The sequence below is a fragment of the Mesocricetus auratus genome, unplaced genomic scaffold (assembly GCF_017639785.1).
Source record: "Mesocricetus auratus isolate SY011 unplaced genomic scaffold, BCM_Maur_2.0 Super-Scaffold_100009, whole genome shotgun sequence".
Classification (NCBI taxonomy): domain Eukaryota; kingdom Metazoa; phylum Chordata; class Mammalia; order Rodentia; family Cricetidae; genus Mesocricetus; species Mesocricetus auratus.
This window is the reverse complement of record NW_024429193.1, coordinates 13,938,224-13,960,816: the sequence shown is the minus strand read 5'-3', so window position 1 is coordinate 13,960,816 and position 22,593 is coordinate 13,938,224. Positions and strand designations below refer to the sequence as shown.

Sequence of the window (22,593 nt, the reverse complement as noted above, 5' to 3'; positions counted from 1 at the left end):
TGTTTTTCTTTGGCTTTTTAATGTAAAAAATGCAGAGGACATTTAATAATGCCTGAACAGATTTAAAAAGTTTTCTTTTTGGAGCAGGAACTTGTATACTGGGCTATGTAGCTTAGGGTAGCCCCAAATTGGGCTTTGTAGTTTAGGCTGATTCATGATCCTCCTGCCTGTAGGTGCTGGGAATGGGATCTGAGTCCTGTGAGCAAATGGCCATGCTCTTGATCTCTGAGGATGCTGTAGGAGACAGGGGAGGGAGTGACACAATCTTAAAGACCGATTTTTATAGCTTTAAGTTAAAAATACAGGAACAATTCTGGCTTATTCCAAGTTTCTTGAAGTTCAGGTTTTACATTAAAAATAAATGAATAATGAATGGCCTGTAGTAGAGACTCCATAAGTATTATTTATGAGTGAGACCTTGGAAAAACTTTGGTAAAGAATGGCAATGAGATTTTATTTAGAATACATTATTGAATACATTATTTTTATGTTTAAATAAACATTTGTGCATATCATACTTATCAGTTGTGTAAGTACGGTTCCTTACAGACCCAGCTCAACAAAGAACTGCATTCATTCCAGCTAGCAAGTTTTGTAGTATCTATTCAAAAGTGTAATACTGCCAATAATTTAAATTATTACAAATAGCCCATTCTGAATACTTTAAAACTCAGTATCAAGCTTACCTCTTCCTCTGTCGAGGACCTTGCCAGGGGCTGTCCATGTCAGGTGAATGTGACTTCCTTTAAACTCAGCCTCCAGATCTGTGACTTTACTGGGTGGGAACACATGAGCGTGGTTACCACCAGGGGGCGCTCCAGACACGGTAAACGACCCTCCAGAGGTGAGTCTGCTGAAGTCTTCCACTGGAGCTCCTGTCTCTTGGATTTCAGGTCTGGGTGGATTCATTACAACTTTCCCTATGAAAAACACCACCAGAAATTTGTATCTCTCATATTGTCTGTTCTTTATCTCATGCTGCTGAGCTCTTCAGGGTTCATGTAGGTTGATGACAGACATTGAAAAGTGAGAGAAAAGCTTCTTTATATATGACTTTGATATATGCTATGCTAAAACTAATGTTTTACCTGTCTTAACTTACTACTTTTGCATGAGTCCCTGATGACAGGGATTCATTCAACTCTCTAGCTCTAGCATTTAGCACAGGGTTCTTCCATGAGCTCAGGAAATGTGTTTTGTAAATGAAGCAAACTGAGGGAAATGCTAACAAAATATGTGGAATATGGCTTATGCTTGGTCCACCAACATGAGCATCATTTTGAATTCCAAAGGCGATTGCATAATTATATACCTGGGATTCCACATACTATCCCTGTTAGTGTTAGTTTTATAGAATTTACTGAAGCAGGTAACACATTTCCATTTTAATGCTACTCACCATCTTCAGTATAGCCTGGTATATATAGAGACTTGCTCTGTTGTCTTAAACTTAGTCTGGCAGTGTTTTTTCTTGCCTGGACATGTACTTTTAGGCTGTATCTACCATTTCCATGATAATCTGTGAAATATCTTGTGTAGATGCCATCATTTTTAACAGTATCAGCACCATGACAATGAAACACAACAATTAGTCATGCAGTAAGTTAAAATGAAGATTGACACTGTTCACAAGCATTGCTGATATGAGTTTATCAGAGGGTATAGCACAGTGTAAACCCCAGACCATTGGTATTTTGTCCAAATGATATGACAGACTTTGAAGATCCCCCATGGAAGGCTTTACCCCCACCCTTGGGAGCAGAAAGGGGATGGGACAGGGGGGAGGTAGGACACAGGGGAGGAGGGGAGGGAACTGGGATTGACATGTTAAACAAACTTATCTGTAATTTAAATAAAAAAGAAAAAATTGTAAAAAAGTTACAATATGAAAACACTTCTCCACCTGCTCTAAAGTCTAACCTAACTAGTTACTAATTTATTAAGAGCTTTAACACTAGTCTTAATGAGCAATAAAACAAAGTTAAGAGTATACTTACCTTGGCTGTAGATAATACTGCAGAGGTGATGAACACAGTCAAAGCGACTTTGGGAGGGTATAACACACACACACACTCTCTCTCTCTCTCTCTCTCTCTCTCTCTCTCTCTCTCTCTGTGTGTGTGTGTGTGTGTGTGTGTGTGTGTGTGTGTGTGTGAGCTTAGATGCCTAGGTAAAAAGAATTGCTGACATGCAAATATGCAGATAATAAAACTCTTCTTACCTTTATGCTTTGGATGAGTCTATCATCTTCTGGCACACTGGGGTTAATTGCAATGACCACTCCCTCGTATCCGTTGTTGTTCAGATGGACCATGGAGCTTTTCACCCCCTGCAGGAGATGCAGGCTGAGGAACAGAAGGACCTTCAGACCTGGCACCATGTCAGCACATGATAAGTGAGGTAGCAAGTCAAGGAGGGTATTTATGTGCCTGCGTCACTCAGAAATTTAGATCAATACCAGAATATTCACATATAATTGATAGAGAGAAACACTGATATCTCTTGGTGACCTTCCTTAGTCAATGTAAAGACTTAGTTGTTCAGTGACATGGGTGTTGTGGTGAATACATTTATTGTCATTTCTAAGGCAGTAGACAGTGTGGAGCTGCTACAAAACTTTACTAGATAAGTTCTGTTTTCATGAGTTTATTTTGTACAATTGTAAGTATGCAAATGCTTAAGTGGGGGAATGAAGTGTTGAGCCTGCCAGACTACCAGAAAAATGGGTTACTGTGATGTTAATCATGGCTTTTTGGCATGGAAAGTCCCGGAGCCTTCCTGAGAATATGGGAAATGCCAGCGATTGCAGCAAGACTGCAGCCTTTTCTGTTCCTATATTCAACTATTGGGAGTGTCCCCTGCTCGCCAGGCCAGGCTTGGTGAAGCATCGTCTGTAAACTCTTCCCTCATCATCTTCACTAGGAGCAGTGTGTCTTTCAGTCTGTTGAGTCACTGATGTTGCACACCCCACCTGTTTATCTTGGACTAATGTGAGCAAACATAACACATCACCTGAAGAGTCCAAACACTCTATGGCTGGCAAGAAAGTCCCCCCCCCCGCGCTCACAACTTTAACCTCTCTCATTCTCAATTTCTTTAGCTGCAAAATGAGGCCAACAGTATCTTTCTAAAAGGAATGTTGTGAAAGTTAAAGGAAATCATTTGTGAAGCATTTTGTGGTCTGCACTGCTGGGTTATGTATGTAATGAGACCATCTCAAGAAAAAAAAAGCCAAAAACCAACACGAAAGATAAACAATTAAGTGAATGAATGCATGAATGAAAAGGAAAAAAACAACATGTGTGACAGCATGTGTCCCCCAAACACCGGTAAATCTTGGCGCTTTTCACCCACACAGAAGAAGATGAGCTTGCTTTTCTGTGATCTGTGCCTTCCCAGCTCTCTGTATGAGAACAGAATGGAGTCTGTGGATATATCTTCTATAGGACATGAAGATTTATTTCATGGGCTAAACTGAAATAAAATAATATTCAAAATACAAAACAGAGTGAGAAAGTCCTGTAGAGAGTTATAGCACAGAGACAGTGGACCCAGAGTCAGAGAACAATTTCTCAATGGGAAGAGAACCCGGAAGAGGCCTTTGGGGTGAAGGAAAACTGAAGCCCGAGGGAGGGAATTTGTCCTAAGTTACAATTGCAGACAGGGCAAGCTTGGGTTTCATCTCAGGTTTAATTTTTTTCTGCAAGACAGAGTCTCACTAAGTAATCTTGAGTGTCCTGGAACTTAGCAGAGATCTGCCTGCCTCAGCCTCCAGAGTACTGGTATTAAAGACTTGTGTCGTTATGCCTGAGATGCCAGTCGATCTGAAAATGATATACAGTACATGATAGGTTTCAAAAGGACAACTGGAGAAGATCAACCTTGAAAATCATTTAGAGCAGTTCCTTTTGCTTCCATTTAAACAGTAGTTCTCAGCCAAAGATTCAAGAGAATCTGGACTGCTTTGATAGATTTTGTATGAGAAAAAGACTCTCTTTTTAAATATTAGGCAATACTCATCTGTCACTAGGCTTTTGGTATGGCTTGAATATGCTTGTTTTCTCTAAAACCCATGTGAAATTATGCTGAGACGTGATTGTGCTGTGATTATGAGGCCTTTGCCTGGAGTCATTCTTACAGGATTATCGTCTGTGAAGTCAGAAAAGCACATGAGTGCGTTTCTCATCTTCTGCTTCTCCAAAGGGCTGATGCTCATCCTTGGGGCCCTTGCCAGAGGCTGCCTTCCAATCTCAGACTTCTCAGTCTCAAAGCCACTTCCCTTTGTATGTTACCCATTCTCAAGTGTTCTGTTGTGTAACAGAAAAGAGGTTAATACGACAAAGCAATGTGACTACTTATGTATTTTGCATGTTTTTCTTTTTCTTTTCTTTTCTTTTTTTTTTTTTTTTGGTTTTATGAGACACGGTCTCTCTGTATTGTTTTGGAAGCTGTCGGTCCAGCCTGGCCTCGAACTCACAGAGATCTGCCTGCCTCTGCCTCCCAAGTGCTGGGATTAAAGGCGTGCACCACCACCACCCAGCTTCTTTTTCTTTTTAATGTAAAAATATGCAGAGAACATTTAACAATGCCTTAACAGATTTAAAAGGTTTTCTTTTTGGAGACAGGATCTTGTATACTGGGCTATGTAGCTTAGGCTAGCCCCAAACTGGGCTTTGTAGTTTAGGCTGACTTATGATCCTCCTACCTTGATCCCTAAGATCACAGTCAGTACCCCCATATCTAGCCAGGTGTTTCCTAAAAGATTTTTATAATCCCAAGGCTGTCTAGACATTTCTTTCATTTTAAAGATTGGTTTTAAAATTTACCTTTTAAGTTGGAGGGATTTTCTTATTTGGATTCACCCACCTGTGTGCACTGCCTACAGAATACTGCTGTTTTCTTGTCTGTATACTGAGTTAGCTTCCCAGTCCTCTATGGAAATCAGTCCATGTTTCTTTCTGACTTGTTTTTATTTGCACTGCAAACAGACATCATTTTCTCTTTCTGAGCTTTATATTGTCCCCTTGTGCATTTATTTCTATAAAATTACATATTACATTTAGTGAATAGTTTTTTAATACTGATATTTGGAAAATGAGTTGCTCAATTTAATTCATCCTCTTCAAAGTTAGAGTAAAGAAATACCCTGGTTTATATATAATAACTTAATTGATTTTAATTGACTCAAATAAAAAATTTACAACATTCAGTATGCACTTTTATGTTACAAAGAGTTGTATAGTAGACAATGAGGATAGTAAATTCTAAATAAGATTGATTTACTTCTACTACAATTTCTAGTTTAAAATATGAATAAAGTTGCAACAAATACAAAAACTGTCAAACTGGGTACAGGCATTTTGGTACCCAAATCAGGGATGTTGGGTTCCTGTGGAGGAATAAACTTGACAGCCTGTGCGATGTTGGAGATCACTGAAGTGAGACTAACTTCGTTGATGGCCTGAATTGCAATGTAGAGCTTGGTACCATTTTCTATTTTCAAAGTTTCTGGTTTGAACTCAAAATTTTCTTTTGACCCAGCCTCCTTTGGCACCAGACCAGTAGTATTCACTAAAGTCGCATTGTGAAAATCTTCTTGGAGATCCTGAGAATGCTGACTGGTTCTGATGATGTATCTATGCGCTGGAAAAGAGACAGACACGAGTTCTTTAGAGTCAGGACGGGTCTCTGCACACACTGCGCCTGCGTAGGAGTTACAGAGCAGCATGCTAAACTCCAGTGATGCAGAGCCCAGGTACAGTCTGTGTCTGGTTATCCCGTCTCACTGACTTTAAAGACAAGCATATGGACATTCATTTAAAAATAATGTGCAGTCACAAAATCACAGAAAAGCTAATTCAGTCTCATCAATACCAGCTCTCCACCCAGAATCCAGGTTTCCTTTCATAAATACGTAGGAAGAGCTGAACTCAGGAACACACAATGTTCATGTGCAGTGAAGACCGCGAGTATCTTCTGTGATTTTTATTAAGATGAAAGGAGCCATGGGGTGGGCGGGGCACACGGTGACAGACAGGAGGGGAACCGCTGAGGGTGAGTCAAAGGGCACAGAAGCCAATGAGCACTGGATACACGTGTGCTCGGGACCTAGTCCACCTCGACGGGCACCCTGAGTCTATTACTCTCATCTTTCTCATCTCTGGTTTTAAAAGGGTAGAACAGAGGATTAGTCATTTGATTAGTTTTTTGACTGCTGGTATTTTGAAGTGAGATTTGTAAATGACGACGAATGAAAAGTGTTTAGGATAATTGAGTATTTAATTAATGGGTGATTGGAGTGTTGGCTGCTGGGAGGGAAAGAGGGGTGTCTGCATGAGCAGTGAATTCCACACTGATTTCGGAAATCTAACAGAGAAACTGACATAAAATATCCTATGGATTGTGAAAATAAAATATTTGGAGCCCTTCATGTACATACTTTATCTATCATCTCTTAATCGGATTTATTTGTTTACCTGTGTGTAGTTTGTACATAATTGACTTCTAAGAGTAGACTTTGTTCCAGAGAACCCAATAGTGCTCGGAACTGAACAGTAACTGAATAAAATTTAGCGAAGACAGAAATGTGTAGGAAATTGCCCTTGTTTACAATGATAGAACCAACAGAATGATGCTACTTAGTCTTCTCATTTAATTTAAAAATAGTCCAACTTTCGAGAGACAATTCAATAAAAAACATTTGAAAAAACTGCATTGGAATTTCAATTAGTTGAACACAGATAATTGGGGTCAACTTTCTTTTGGGCTTTAAGGTGAATGATGAATGGGCTGTTGTAGCCACTCCATAAATGTTACCCATAAATACGACTTTGGAGACGTTTTAACACACGGAAGATAGTGGGCTTTCTTTTAGAACACTTTAAAACTCAGTATCAAGCTTACCTCTTCCTCTGTCGAGGACCTTGCCAGGGGCCGTCCATGTCAGGTGAATGTGACTTCCTTTAAATTCAGCCTCCAGATCTGTGACTTTACTGGGTGGGAACACATGAGCGTGGTTACCACCAGGAGGCGCTCCAGACACGGTAAACGACCCTCCAGAGGTGAGTCTGCTGAAGTCTTCCACTGGAGCTCCTGTGGCATCTGGAACCTCAGGCTTGGGTGGATTCATTACAATTTGATCTACATCCCCGGAAAAAAAAGTATCTTTTTATGTTTTCATGTCCGTTCTTGTAGGTTGATCCTGCAGGTACTCGGTGCTAATGTCAATTAACAGCAGATACTGAAAAGTGACGTTTAGTGAAAGAAGAGCTTGTTTTAACATCATTTTGAAATGGACAAGGGACCATTAAATTTTAGCTAAACTGTATTTTAATCTATCTCTTATACTTGCCTGTAAATCTTTTGAGGACATGAGTTGTGTTTTATCCACATTTGCAGCTTCAGCATTTAGCACAGATGCTGAGTGAGGCTTATAAATGTAAACAGAATGACTTGAGGGGGTATTAATAATGTATACAGAAATACAGTCTAGGGATACACTGACCAGAACCTGATTCTGATACATTCAGATGGTTACAGATAATTATATGCCTGGATTTCCTGTAGTCTATTATGGTTTTGATGCTTGCTGTGTTCATTAGACCTAAACCACACATATTTCTGTTTCAGTGTTACTTACCATTTTCAATGTAGCCAGTTATGTACAGAGACTTGTTTGGTTGTTTTAAATTTAGTTTAGTGGTGTTTTTTCTTGCCTGGGCATTGACTTTTAAGCTGTATCTCCCATTCCCATGGAAGTCTGTAAAATATCTTGAGTAGATGCCATCATTTTTGAGTGTATCAGCACCTTGGCATTGAAATGTAAGAATTAGTCATCTAGTCAGAAGCATGACAGTTGTGACTGTGAGCACAGGTGATGTCAGTGATTTCATGGATAAAGCGGCACAGTTTCAACTGCAGGAACCCTAGGCTCACACCATTTTGCTTTGAAGCTTGGCCTGGTTATATGATAACCCTGTGGTTTTGGAGTAATTCATAGTAGGCTCTCAGTCCTTTTGTGGTAAACATTTGGCTCTCAGTCCTATTGTGGTACACATTTGGTTAATAATTGCCTTTCTTCACACAAGAGACTTACCAAAATAACAAAATATAAAGAAAACAAAGTGCGTTAAAGCAATGTAGATGGAGAAAGATTGTCCTCAAGTTCCTTCCCTGGTGAAAGTCAAATGGCTCATGGACCTTAAAGATTACAGTGGCACTTAGATCTGCGCAGGGGTCTAACACGTTGCAGCTAACACATGCACTTTGGAATACAGTTCTTAAGCACACAGAGCAAGTGTTGGGGGTAGAGTCCAGGGAGACAATGTTAACTTCAGGGGCATTGATGCGGGTTCCCATTACCTGCCCCGTTGTCCCAGAGCTCCAGTGTGACTCGATGTCCATCTTCAGCCTCTATAAAGGCTGTGACATTGGCTCCCAGAACAGGCAAGAATCCCTGGCTGACTCGTGCGTAAACAATCATCGGGCTAGGGTACTGTGCTGTCTTGTGACTCATGTGAGCAGTGGCGATCACTGGGAGCGTGGTAGGACTTCTTGTTCTAGTGGTCACTGTTACCGTTAGCAGCTGAGATCTGGCATTCTTATTTAAAAGGCTATAGGTCCAAGTACCTGTCTGGAAAAAAGTATATAAGAGCTTTGATAGCATGTTTTTACTCTGTGGTTAGGATACATATTTGCCTAGAAATGTAAAAAGAAGAGTTATTACTTCTCTGATGATGGGAATGGTGCCAGGGCCTCATGCAAGCTCTGCTAGGCCATTACTCAGCCGCTGTCCCAGACTAAATAATGACTTTTAATATCTGATTTTATAAACTAATAACATGGGTATGAATCCTTATGAGTTCTATTAAGCTTATTTTCAAGATGAATTATCGGTTACTCTCTTAGTATTGAGAACATAAAGAGGCCTTTATTTTCTAACATAAATTGATTAATTGATGAAAACCAAAGAGTAGACTTACCTCTGCAATGCCTGGTATTCGGAGTCGAACAGAACGGATATTTAGCTTATCGTCTCGGAAATCTGAGGTTGTGTATTTGTTTCCTTTAGGATCTTGAAGAATAATTTCTGGCTTTTGTGTCATCCAGGTGACAACAAAGAACGTGTCATTGCCAACGGTACTATCCACCAGCACTGTACCCTTTACCAGTCCCTTCCCTGTAATATTCAAGGCTTTGCTCTCCAACTGTTACAGAAACAAACGAACAAAAACCAGACATGCAAAAACCAATATGTTATTACTATGGAATTTGAAAGTGTAGTTAGTTCAGTGTAATTTTGGATTCTTAAAAATATTTTAATTAAAATAAAGATTTTTTCAGTAAAATATAGGTGAGGAATACATTAAATTATTGAAATTAAATGTATAAAAATTATAAAGAGTGTAAATAATTTTATGAGGAATAAAGGACCGCAGGAGATGAGACTTGCATAAGCATGTAAAGTCAAATTCAGTAGGGAACCATTTTTAAGGGAGAGTTATTTGTTAGAGAGTGGTTAATAATTAGGATAACGGGAGTGGATTGCAGCAGTGAGAAGACAAAGGGGTTTGCTGACCTGCAATGCCTGCTGGGAGATGTCGCCACTTCTAGATGAGATCCCACTGAAAGCATCGATAAGGCCGTTTATGTCTTCACTGGAATAAAAGCGAAGCCCTCCTAAAGGGGGAAAACCCGTTTGCTTTGTGCTGTCATTGATCTATTTAGCAATCCATTTAAGATATTTAGTTATACTCGACAAAAGATTACTTTTCAAGATCTCCAGGCTTGCAGTGTCCCAAGTAGAATTCTAAAACTACTAAAACATTTCTCAAAATAAGTGCGATAAGAACAAAGGGAAAATTAAGGAGTTGAAATTGTTTTTGATTGACGATCAGTTACCCAAAGGAAGAGCTTGCTATCTTAGCAAAACATGAATACAATATAATAGTACAGAAGTGAAATTTAATCCAGTTCTTAAAAGGTAACAACTTACTTTTCTAGTTGGATTAAAACCACATCAATAGGAACTGAATATTGACTGTTTAGAATGGAGTAAAAATTGATAAAATAGATAATGGAAACGTTACAGGAAGAGGGATTACCTGCATCTAAGAAGCTAGAAAAGAATAGGTTACAGAGGAGAAATCATTGCCTAAAATATGATATTCATTACACGCTTATGGAACTAAGAAATGTCAGAAAGCCCATCTGGGATGTTATTGAAGTTTCCCACACAGGCTTAGGATGCCTTAGGACCTGACAGAAACACTCCCGATGGAATGAGTTCTGAATAGGTAGTCAGGGCTCTTAGGAAAATCATTTATAGCCTCTAGATTTCCATGGGCTCTTCTGTAAAACCGGGATGCCCAAACACTTTTTGTGGGGTTGATTATGCTTTTCAACCAAGAACTAGTTTCGGGTGCAGCTGAAAAACCATAGAGAAAGGAGGTTCTGATTGTTGGTATTGGTTGAAATTAGAAGAAGGAATGAAGACAACAGAAAATGAATAAATGAGAAGTTCATGTGTGGACTAGTGGATGGGAGGAGAAAGGAACCCCAGTGTGAAGAAGCCAAGATTAGTTTTGAGATGGAATTTTCTGAGTGGTTTTCCGTTTAGGGAGAAAGAACACGAGCGGCAGAACAGACTACAGATGACTGTCTGTCCAGACTCTGCTTCGAAGTTGTACCCGTCATGGTTGACAGAGTCTCCAGTTCCTTGGCAGCAGAAGGCCCCAGAGCGATGGTGTGGATGATGGCACCACTGTGTTTGACCTCCTCAAAGCAAGAACTTATTTGGTCGTCTTCCCCATCTGTCAGCAACACGATCTCAGAACCGGAAGTCCTCTGGTTACTGGAGGTGATTGCCTGAATGGGAAAAGCCACGTTACTAATCACACACACACACACACACACACACACACACACACGCACGCACGCACGCACGCACGCACACAAGATTCTGAGTAAATGAAAAGTAAGGATAAACTGTGTTTTAGTCCTGGAGGAGTCCTTAGGCTTCTGTATCAGAATGAGCAAACGGGAACTTTTTCATGTTGTGAGTACAAGCCGAATTGTCATATGGAGGTAAGTGTTATGTATAGGTTTTGAAGCTGGAGTCTTCATTTGCCTGGTTTTCTAAGTGTGTACTCTCACTACTCACAGCTGCAAGCATGAGTCACCTAAGTCCTGATACACAGGGAGTAAATGGATAGGCAAGTGACCCAGGCAGTCTGGAAGGCTGCATCTCGGGAGCTCAGCTGGGAGGGTGGGGATGGTCAGATGGACTCCCCAGGGAAAGCTGGTGCCAAGTTGCGCCTTCAGACCTAGTCATGAGTTGAGAAAACTGACTTTTTGAGTTAAGTTACCTCAAAACATTTAGAGCATAGAACATCTGAGATCACAGGCGTTTAGAGCCAACAAGTTTTGAGTGACAGCGACCACTTTGAGTCAAGGAGATTAGTGAAGGAAGTGGCTTGCTGTTTCGTTACTTAGTATTTGGTGGTAAATGCCCTTAAGTGGAGGCTAGCTTTGGCCTGAATACATGGATAGGAAGACTTAGTGATATACAGTTGACTACAGCTCTCAACAGTGTTCCTAACTTTTGCTTTGCAATTTTAGCATCTTTAAACTCCCACCCTTGTTCATTGAGCTCGGTCGTTTGCTGCCCGAGGAGCACTTAATTTGATGAGGCAGGGATTTCCTCATTCACAACATGAACCGTGTCCAATGTTCCCTCTTTCACACTTTATCCAATGGTGGTATTTCCTGCTCAGAAATTCAGGCAGTTGGGGTGCCAGAGAGACCCCCCAGTAAGATCTAGATGACTACTGGGTTACTGATTTCCCCTCCCATAGCCACTCCCCAGAGCCACGTAGCTCTTCCACAATACATCAGGTGACAGCGGGACACAGAGCGGACGCAGAGAGCCAGAAAGGCTGTTGTTTCCTTCTCGAAGGGATTTGTTTTGATCAGAATGTTACTGAATGAGGAGCCCAGGAACTCATGATCCTTGCTGAAAGTTAAAAGTAGCCAATGGCAGGTGATAGTAATTAATTTTCTGTTTTAACCTTGAGTCCTTCTCTGAGTCCGCTGCAAATTGAAGTTCCCCCACCAGCTTCCTGAGGCAGCTTTGCGCTGATCTCTAGATGGGAGCTCTCATTGACCATTCTTATTAGATTATTCTGGATTGTAGCAGTGCTATCAAATGTCACCATGCCAACCAAGGACTCCTTTTCAATAATTTGAATTAAGTACAGCTCTGCTGCTTGGTTCATTTGGGTGAGACGAGTGACAGGGTTTCCCTGTAAGAAAAAAAATATATATACATATACATACATACATACATACACACATAACAACTCTGGAGTCTCTTAAAACATAGTCAGATTGGTGAAAGACAAGAATCCCTAAGGGCCATAGATCTTGATAATAATTCATTGGTGGATTTTAAAATTTAAAGATTCTTCATTTCATTAAAAAATGAAGTCCAAGAAAAAAATCAGTCTGTAGGTTTGACAACTCAGCGGTTAAGAATTCCCACCCGTGCCGGGCGGTGGTGGCGCATGCCTTTAATCCCAGCACTCGGGAGGCAGAGGCAGGTGGATCTCTGTGAGTTTGAGACCAAGCCTGGTCTACTGAGCGAGTTCCAGGACACGCTCCAAAACAATACAGAGAAACCCTGTCTCGAAGAACCAAAAAAAAAAAAAAAAAAAAAAAAAAGAATTCCCACCCCTATCTGAAAAGAACCAGAAAAGAAGGAGTGGAGGGGAAGAGAGGAGGGAGGAGAAACTTTGGTTGGGATGTAAAAACAAACAAACAAAAACCAAACCAAACAAATAAAGAATCCTTTCTGTTCTTGCAGAGGATTTAGGTTCAGTTCCCTGAACCAAGATGTGGCTAACACTGTCTGTATCTTGGCTGGGTGTTGGTGATACACGCTTTTAATCCCAGCTCCTGGGAGGCAGAGGCAGGCAGATTTCTGTAAGTTTGAGGCCAGTCTGGTCTACAGATCGAGTTCCAGGACAGGCTCCAAAACAATACAGAGAAACCCTGTCTCGAAAAACAAAAACAAAACAAAAAACAAAAAAACCCCAAAAACAAACAAACAAAAAAAACCAAAGGACCAAAAACCAAACCAAACCAAAACCCACTGTCTGTACCTCTACTTTCAGAGGATCTGAGGTCCTCTTTTGACCTTTGCAGGCACAAGACATACTAGTGGTTCACATGTGTACATGCAGGCAACACATTTGTACACATAAAATAAAAATAAATAAACCTTAAAACCACTAACCATTGTAGACATAAAACTCTTACCTTTTGTCTAACAATCTATTAAATAATTTCTCTGAATGACATATTTTTAAAATGCAGGATTTAATAAATTCTGGCATGAGCATATGACATCATCATTAAATAAGGTACCTTTTCTTTCTTCCATTTTCCTTTTATTTAAAACTGATTATTTTCTCTACAATATATCCTGATTGTAGTTCCCCTCCCTCTACCCCTCCCAGTTCCTCCCCACCTTCCCTGGCCTCTGGATCCACTCGCTCCCTTTCTGTCTCTCATCAGAAAAGAACAGGCTTCTAAGAGATAACAACTGAACATGACAAAATAAAATGTAGTAGATGAAGGGAAAACCGTCATACTGAAGTTGGACATGATATCGCAACAGGAGGGAAAGAGTCCCAAGAGCAGGCACAAGAGTCAGGGACCCACGCCTTCCCACACTCTGGAGTCCCATAAAACACTCAGCGAATAGCAATAATGTATTCACAGAGGACCCGGTCCATACCCATGTAGGCCTGGGCTTGCTGCTTCCTTCCGTAAATGCGGTAAACATGACATAATTATTAAAATGTTTCCAGAGTCCTTTTTTATGTGGTGAGTTTATATGGCATATTGCGCAAAACATAAGGTTATAAGATGTACAAAATACAATTACATTTTGAAGAAAAAGATACATATTAAGAATAAGAAAAGAATGAAGAGGTATGTTCAATGGTGGAATCATGGATAATTTCTATTTTTTTCCCTTCCTCACCCATCTTTTTGAGATGAGATCTTGCTAGGCTGCTCCGGTTATCTGAAAGCAATGGTCATAAATGATCTTCCTGTTTCATCTCCTTGAGGAACTAAGATTATGAGCAGGCACTATTTCACCTGAATTCATTTTTCTGTGTGTGTGCAATTAATTTTTTTCTAGTTAGAACTAAGGGTTATGAAATAAAAAATATCCACAATCTCATAACCTTCCTCTAACAATCCTTTCTCTCTCTCTCTCTCTCTGTCTCTGTCTCTCTCTCTGTGTGTCTCTGTCTCTCTCTCTCTCATATTTTATGTGCCTTGGTGTTTTGCCATGGGTGTCAGGTCCCCTGGAACTGGAGTTACAGACAGCTGCCAGTTATCATGTGGATCCTGGGAATTGAACCTGGGTCCTCTGGAAGAGCAGTAGGCACTCTTAACTGCTGAGCCATCTCTCTCTGGCCCTCTAACCATCATTTTTATCTCAATATTTCATTGGCATAAACATATGTGTGATAGTTTATTAGAACTTAAACAAAATTAAAGTTCTATATTTAACTTAAATACTAAATTTAAGAAATCCAGTAAAAGGTGTCTTACTGAATTCATGCTTCCAGATTTATCTAGCACCAGGCAGACTACCCGCTGCTTGGTCTTCAGCAATGAAAACGTAGGTGGAGGCGGTATTTTTGTCCCTGTCATGGGAGAGGCATTCTGAAAATCAGCAGACTCCTTGATTACATCCCATGTGCTTTTGCGATTACACATTTTGTTTTGTAGATTTGGGGCTTCCGTATTGTGGGTTTTTTCTGTGCAAAATTCAACCACCTGAAAAAAAAATCAATTCAAATGTGATATTGTAAGAACTTGTAAGGGATTACACTCTTTTCCAAGTATGAAGTTAGCTGTCAGGTGATCCTACACAGAATTTGTCTCCTGACAAGAATCACTGTATAATCAGATATTTGGACATGCATTTTACATGCTTGGAGTGGAAGTGAATATACAGCTAATATACAGCCAATACTTTTTGGAGATTTTAAAGTTGTTAGTGATGAATGGCGGCTGCTCATGTGATTACATTAGCTTCTTGTTTCCTCATCTAAACTTTCGAGGATCTTCTGAATTAAATTTAGAATTAAATTTAAGGGAAGAGCATTATGGCTCCTGGTAATCTCTGCCCCTAAAAGTGGAATAGGAGACATGGCTGTCTTTTATTGTCTATGCTCCACATCTCCATATTGGCCCAGAAACTAGAGGACAGACACTCAAACAATCTAGCTTGTTTTTAGTGCTGATGAATGACACCTAAAAACAGTACCCTTGAAAGATAATAAACGTGTAAGAGATGTAGACGTTTCTCTGAGTGATGAATTGCATCTAATAATTCTGTCAGTGGATGTTTTTATAAACCCTGAAAATCCTCCAGGTTTTGAAAACCTGGAGAAAGAAGGAAAAGTTTCCTCATAAACTAGCACAGTGTCCATGAAGGAAACATCCGACAGCAAGGTCTCTGAAACTGCTTTTAACAGTCATGATTTTCATCCCTCCAACACCATGTCTGCAGATCTAATCTCAGATTCAGATTTACTGGCAAAACGCATGTGTGCTCGTTTAGACACCTAAACAACACGCTTACATTGCAAGCATGTGCTTTTTGTCTGACATGGCTCAGATTGAAATCTCCCAAGTGGGGTCGTGGTGGAGGGGCGGAATATGGATGCAAACACTTCCAAGTGTGAGATGATGTCTGTCACACTGGCCTCTCTTCCCGCTGCCGCTACCACGGTCTTTGAATCGAGCCTCTCATCTGCTTACGGCTGTGGCATCCCAGCCGACCTCCTCGCCTCTCTCTGTCTCCTCTCATCCTGTCTTTCCCTCACGTAGCACCTTTCCGTTCCTGGGAGCCTGCGATCTCATCATTCATCTAAAGCCAAGGAAAGAGCCCCTTAGGTTTGTAAATGTCCACTTGTAAGCTTGGCCCATTTTCCGTCTCCTGCTCAGCACGCATTCCTGCTTCTGTAGAACTTCTTTCCGTCTCCGGACTATGCCAAAAACTTTCACCTGAATTCCCACCTACCCTAGAGGAAATTTTCTTACTGAAAAAAGGAGCATAAATTTTTAAGGTAATGAATATGCTGGTTCATCATTAGGCATTATATCTGTCTACTGAAATATCACATTGTGTCCCATAAATTTATTATGTGTCAAGTGAAAATTAAAAAAAGATTGGGCTTAATTAGGGAAAGAGATGATTGGATATTTTCAAAATATATAATACATTTTTAAAATTAAAAATGTAAGACTTGTTTTTTACTCGTCTTGAATCAAGTCCTGAGCTTAAGCTTATTTATGTTAGACTTTATAAACATGGCAATAACAATGGAAAGCATATATCTGAATTCTATGGAGATGAGGACATATATACTTCCCAAGTATTGGCATTTAATAATGGTTTGGTGGGATTTAGTGAGAAGATAGTGGAAAATCTAGACACCAGTTGGAAGCTCCATTGTAGATGACCACTTCGGGAGTGGTACGAATAACCACTTGGAAGAAAAATTAAAGTCAGGTTGTTATTCAGCACGCAGTCCAATAGACATCATTAGGGGGGGATTCTATGAAGTCGTGTGACCCATTAGAGGGCTACAGTGCTACAGCTGAAGATAATGAGCAGGCTAGTAAGAAGGCATGGCTTACTATCCAGACACACCCAACTTGGACTGGATGAGTCCTTTTCCTCCTCTTTGTGGAGTCACACGTTATCTTAGTAGACATACAGTGTCACCACTTAACATTCGGCAAGGATTCCTTCATGAGAAAATGAGAAGTACTTACAGAATCAAGACTTTGCATGAACATTATGGAGTCCCTGGCAGCCTGGGATTTGTTTGGGATAAATGTACATTTGGGCTCATGCAGTCCTGTCTTTGCATCTCTCCGGCATTGCCTGGTTATACAGCTCCCTCCCTGACATTCGTGAACCACGTTTCTCCCAGAAATGCCAGTGGAACACCTATGGTAAGAGAATTGGATTACTTTTGTGGTGCAAGCTGTTGAACCCAGGGTCTGTGCCCTCAGCCACAGTTTTGAAACCACTATTTTTAAATTGAACCTAGGTAAGTCAGCAATAAAGACCAATGTCTTGAAATCCTTTTCTTAGTGACAACTCTGCTTGATCATACACAAACATTTCACTTTGACAACAATGGACACATATAGGTTTTAGTATAAACTGTATTTTCACTGTACACTCTTAAACATCCATTACTTCCTGACAGACATCAGAAAATCTATTTCCTCTGTGCTTATGGGATAAGATAGTAATTTCAAATTTATATATAGATATTGTAAAGATTAACTTAGATAAGATTTACAGGATTTTTTTTCTGATGAGGAGAGGAAAGTCACAAATATGTCTAAAATCTTAAATTTCTGTGTTTTTAAATGAATAGTAATTTTTAGCTTCCATTTTTAAAACCAGTTATCTAGACTAAAGGAAGAATCGGAAGAACACAAGCATCAAATCATTGGGTTTAGTAACAAAGATAACTGACAAATTTCTGTCAGAGATTGGGGTAGAACATGAGAAAGGCCTCTAAAAACTTCTTTATGTGTATAATTTCTTCTTGTTCATTCTTCATGACCTTAGTTCATTTCACAGATTTGTTTGTATGACAAGGACATAAGGTTGCAATGTCTTTCAAGACAGGTGACTCTGGGGTTGGCCCCGAAGCTTATCTTTCACGCGATGAGACTCAAAAGTTTCTGGGCACAGTAGAGGGACTCAGGGAATGCGGGTTTAGATCCTTGTCGTCACTAACATGTCTTTCTATGACTGACCATAAGGGAATGCATTCATTTGTTTAATGTTTTAAGTACTTACCATTTGATAATCCTTCATTTAGTTTTGACTTTGTTAGAGAATTACAAAACCAAAACAAAATGGACAGCCTCAATGATCTTCAACTCTATTGGTAGAAAACAATACTCCTGGGTGGCTAAGGCTAGTTAGCAGAAGTCTGAGAGAGGCCACACATGCTGTCTGGTTAACAGTCTGAGAGAGGCGCATGTATGCTATCTGGGAAGTCTCTTCAGGGAAGGAGCAGAAAGATCAAGAGGACAGATAATTAAAGGTTGACTAGGCAGGCCGGGCGTTGGTGGCGCACGCCTTTAATCCCAGTACTTGGGAGGCAGAGGCAGGTGGATCTCTGTGAGTTCAAGGCCAGCCTGGTCTACAGAGCGAGTTCCAGGACAACCTCCAAAACAATACAGAGAAACCCTGTCTCGAAAAACCAAAAAAAAAAAAAAAAAAAAAAAAAAAAAAAGGTTGACTAGGCATTGTCTAGACAAGGGATAGTTTTGTGTCATGACAGTTGGGGTAGAAGGCTGTGCCGAGAGCAGCTCAGCCTGTGTGCAAGACTCCAGGCAGCTCTACACACCGCTCTGCAAAGGGGCCGGGAGTAGACATTTCTCTGGAACCCTCCCTGATCTAGTTGACATTCTCTTATAGAGTTATTTCCTCCAGACACTGATTCTTATTGTTCTCAACACCTCTTCAATATTCTAAGTGCTTCCTTCCTTTAATTTAAAAGTCAAATTAAACATCATACCAGTTCATACGCAGGACTTGAGTAGATCTAACCCCAGAATTGTACTCAAACTACCCAATACAGAGTGCTGTAAGAAGTTTTGGAGTCAGATTAGTTCACGTAGCGATACCTTGTTGCTTCAATCTTGTTCTTTCCGGACATGTAGAAGGGCCGGTCTGTGTTATACTCATCAAATACTCCCCACCGGAGATGGGCCCACTCATGGACGAAGACTCTGCCTGAGGGAAGATTGTCATCTATAAAACTGTAGGTAAAATAATTTAAGTATGCTTTCCTTCTAATTTAAATTTCTTGTTCATCTGTTAACCTGAGCTGGAGAACTCTAGAACTCAACATTTTTTATTAGCCCCCCCCAAGGTAAAATGGAATGAAACCAACAAAGACTCATTTAACTATCAAATTTGTATATACAACAGGTTGATTATAATCAGCATATTTTAAATGAAGGTATTACTTAATGTTTACTTTTCTTAAAGTCTTAGAAATCCCATTAATGGTGGTGGTTTGCTTTTCCCTAGTGAAAATAAGAAGTATAAAATGGATATTTCTACCTCGGGGTCCATACAGAGGCAAATTATCAGTCAGGAGGAAGTTTGGAGTAAAATGTATGTACTGTCCTCTGTCTCCACACTGTCCATATTGAAGTGTGTAGGGATCATCTCCATATTTCAGGTAAGGTTCAGCAACTATGACGTCTGCCTAACATGCAGAACAAACCAAGTCAGATCCCAAGGGTGACAGAAACAAGAGATCGTAAAAACAAGGACCACCTCATTTATACTCCCAAAGCTATGTTACTAGTTTCATTCCCAACACAATTAGCATTTACCAAAATGTGCAACTATTTCTTAGTAAAGAGCACAGGAAGCAGGCTAGGAGAGGAATGTGACACCTACTTTGTCATATGATTCTTGTTTTGGTGTTAAGTACTCGTATTTTGACTTCCAGGTCATCGGGACTAAAATGCTTACATTCCTGAAATAAAATCTTCCTTTGCTGGCTTCAAACAGGTAAGTAGAGGCTTGGGTTACCATTTCCTGACAAAATTAAAGGTGTATTGTGGTGAAGTGTCATGCAACAAAATTAGCATTAACGTATATGCACACATTAGAAGCAAATAAAAGCTCTTTTCCTTCAAACAAATAATTTCACAAAGTCTCTTAAATCCACAAGTTTCTTTTCATGTGTGCTTTTACCTGTGCATTCTGGAGGTCAGCAGATAGGGGTGAAGATGCAGTGCAGGCTGGAGATAGGGGTGAAGATGCTGGGTCAGTTATAAAAGTAGGGTTGGAAGTCTGTGGGAGATGCTTGGAAAATGGAGTAGAGGGTTAAGAGTCTAAGCTGGCAGTCAGGAACCTGACCCGAAGCAGAAGGGAAGAGTTGAGAAAGAGGAGCATGGTCAATGTCCCTGGCTCCTAGAGCCAACCAGGACAGCAGATCTGCATTGCATTGGGCATTCTTAGCTGAACATGCAGAAATGGTTGAATTCTTCCTTCAACTTGGAGTGCCAATGAATGATGGCTAGGAAGCTGGTTGTGCTCCTCATATTGCTGCTTCTGTTGGTCTGGATAAGATTATAAAATCCTGGGAAAAGGTGAGAGAGTGAATGCTATCAATCAAAATGGCTGACCTCCCTCTTTTGTGTAGTTTTGACAAATGAGCATGAGATCATTGTCGTGTTATTAGAAGGTGGGGCTGATGCAGATGCAGATGGTAAACACCATTATGAGGAACAACAATGAATCCAAAGCATTGCCACCAGCAGCAGGGAGCAACCGAGGATGGTTATGCTTTTCCGCAATAGAAAGCTACCACAAATGTCCAAGAGGCTGAGGGTAACACTTCTCTACATAGCTTGTGAAGAGGAGAGAGTGCTCCTGGTGACCCAGGGAGTGAGTACACACAGAGAGAATGAAGAAGAAGAGAGACCTCTACAAGTGGGCAAAGCTGGTCTGGGTTAGTACTCAAGGAAATAGAGGAAAGCTGAGCAACTTGGATTTATTCTTTATATGTTTTATTGTCTCTAGTGCCCTGGGAGTCAATGTATCGTGCACAGAATGTCTTGCACAGACGATGAAGTTTTCTCACATCTGAATCTTGTATTTTTAAGGCCCCAGTTATATAACTTGAGAGTTTAAAGTTTGGATTTTGTTATACTAGATGTTGACTTTGTCTCTAGTGAACACACTACCCATAAAGAAGAGATAGCTGAAAATTAATGTAGTAAAAATTTCAAATTAGCATCAAGTATGGTAAAAGGCAAAATTTTACTAAGTGGTAATAATAAAATATGGCAGGCTGATTGGTTTCAGTTCTGTCATTTATTTTAGAACTATAAATCACTTAATTTCTCATTTACATAAGAGTTAGAATCCTTGCTCTTAGCTACATCTTAGTGATACTGAGAGAATCTAAGAATAGAGTGAATATGCTAGATGCTAAAAATATTTTATTATAAGTACAAGTAAAACTAGAAACAAATTGACTTTAAAAATGTGTAATGGTTTCTTTAAGGTAAGTTAGGTAAGGATTTTAGGTTTTCCAAAATTGAGTGTGTAGGAGCAACTGCAGAAATGCATAAGACAACAGCTTCTAGGGTTTAAGTGTACATTTGCTGTGTTGACTTTGTAAAAGCAACATCATTAAGATAAGATATGATAACATTTCTTCACTTGCTCTAAAGTCTAACCTAACTAGTTACTAATTTAACACTAGTTTTAATGTATAATAAGAACATAAAGCTAAGCAGATACTCATCTTGGCTGTAGATAATACTGCAGAGGTGATGAATACAGTCAAAATGGCTTTGAAAGGGTATAACTGTGTGGTGTGTGTGTGTGTGTGTGTGTGTGTGTGTGTGTGTGTGTGAGCTTAGATGCCTAGGTAAAAAGAATTACTGACATGCAAATATGAAGATAATTAAACTCTTCTTACCTTTATGCTTTGGATGAGTCTATCATCTTCTGGCACACTGGGGTTAATTGCAATGACCACTCCCTCGTATCCGTTGTTGTTCAGATGGACCATGGAGCTTTTCACCCCCTGCAGGAGATGCAGGCTGAGGAACAGAAGGACCTTCAGACCTGGCACCATGTCTGCACATGATAAGCGGGGTAGCAAGTCAAGGAGGGTATTTATGTGCCTGCGTCACTCAGGAATTTGGATCTTGACCACAATATTTGCATATGTAAAGTGAAATACTCCTATTTCTTGGTGACCTTCCTTATTGCATTCATTCTTAGACCTAGCTGCTAAATGTCAGTGGGGATTATGGTAAATACGTTCATTATACTTTCTAAGACAGCTAAGACAACAGGTATTTACTGAAGTGAGCTATCTTTTTGGGTTGTTTGTGTAGTTATCCTCATAGTTGTGGGTATTTATCCTTGCCATGGCCGCCACCACCACCACCACCACCACCACCACCACCACCGGAGGACTAAGTCAGGAGGATCTGTTTATAGGGAGAGGTGAGCAGCTGAGGAAAACGCAGATGCAAAGGCTCGGATTAAAAGCAAACGACAAGCTGGACTGACCGGGGAGTGGCCGTGCTTTTTACTTTATACTCATTCTTGAGATGGGAATGCTAGAAGCACAATGTTTCAAAACGACTGGGGATCAAGGGGAGACTTTCTTTTATTACCTTCTGTGATAGCTGTATGCTTGTTTCAGCTTTCAAACGGTATTGAATGTTCCAAATCCTTTTGTAACTTGAGACCTTAGTATACTTCACTTCAGATTTCTTTTTGATTGAATAAAGAGCCATACTGCTTGAAGCGTTTGCACAATGTCATTATGAGTTGGCTTGGGAGACAGATCAATGTGATCATGACTCCAGAGGAGCTAAGTCACCCTGGGTTACAGTTTCAGAAAGGGAAAACATTGGGCCTTAACCTTGGTTCATTTACCTAGAGTCTATAGTTTGAAAAAATATGGAACATATGGTATTTTC

The 22,593-nt window shown here is 40.1% G+C and overlaps 1 protein-coding gene across 3 annotated transcripts; it reads right to left on the bottom strand.

Annotated features, from left to right (window-relative positions):
* Positions 1-21,738, bottom strand: LOC101830364 (calcium-activated chloride channel regulator 3A-1-like). Of its 3 annotated transcripts, none has more exons than XM_040751663.1 (14): positions 21,576-21,738; positions 19,538-19,678; positions 19,193-19,340; positions 18,751-18,859; positions 16,867-17,044; positions 14,629-14,856; positions 12,069-12,302; positions 10,689-10,866; positions 9,578-9,678; positions 8,982-9,206; positions 8,362-8,632; positions 7,640-7,807; positions 6,904-7,140; positions 1-234 (listed from the first exon to the last, which is right to left on the bottom strand). In XM_040751663.1, exons 1-14 carry the CDS (start codon positions 21,732-21,734, stop codon positions 143-145), a joined length of 2,469 nt encoding a protein of 822 aa, XP_040607597.1. In that variant the 5' UTR covers positions 21,735-21,738; the 3' UTR covers positions 1-142. The 3 variants fall into 3 exon arrangements, with proteins under 3 accessions (XP_040607597.1, XP_040607595.1, XP_040607596.1); XM_040751661.1 differs by lacking the exon at positions 1-234 and adding an exon at positions 5,151-5,643; XM_040751662.1 differs by lacking the exon at positions 1-234 and adding an exon at positions 5,988-6,160.
* Positions 21,739-22,593: the final 855 nt, after the last annotated feature.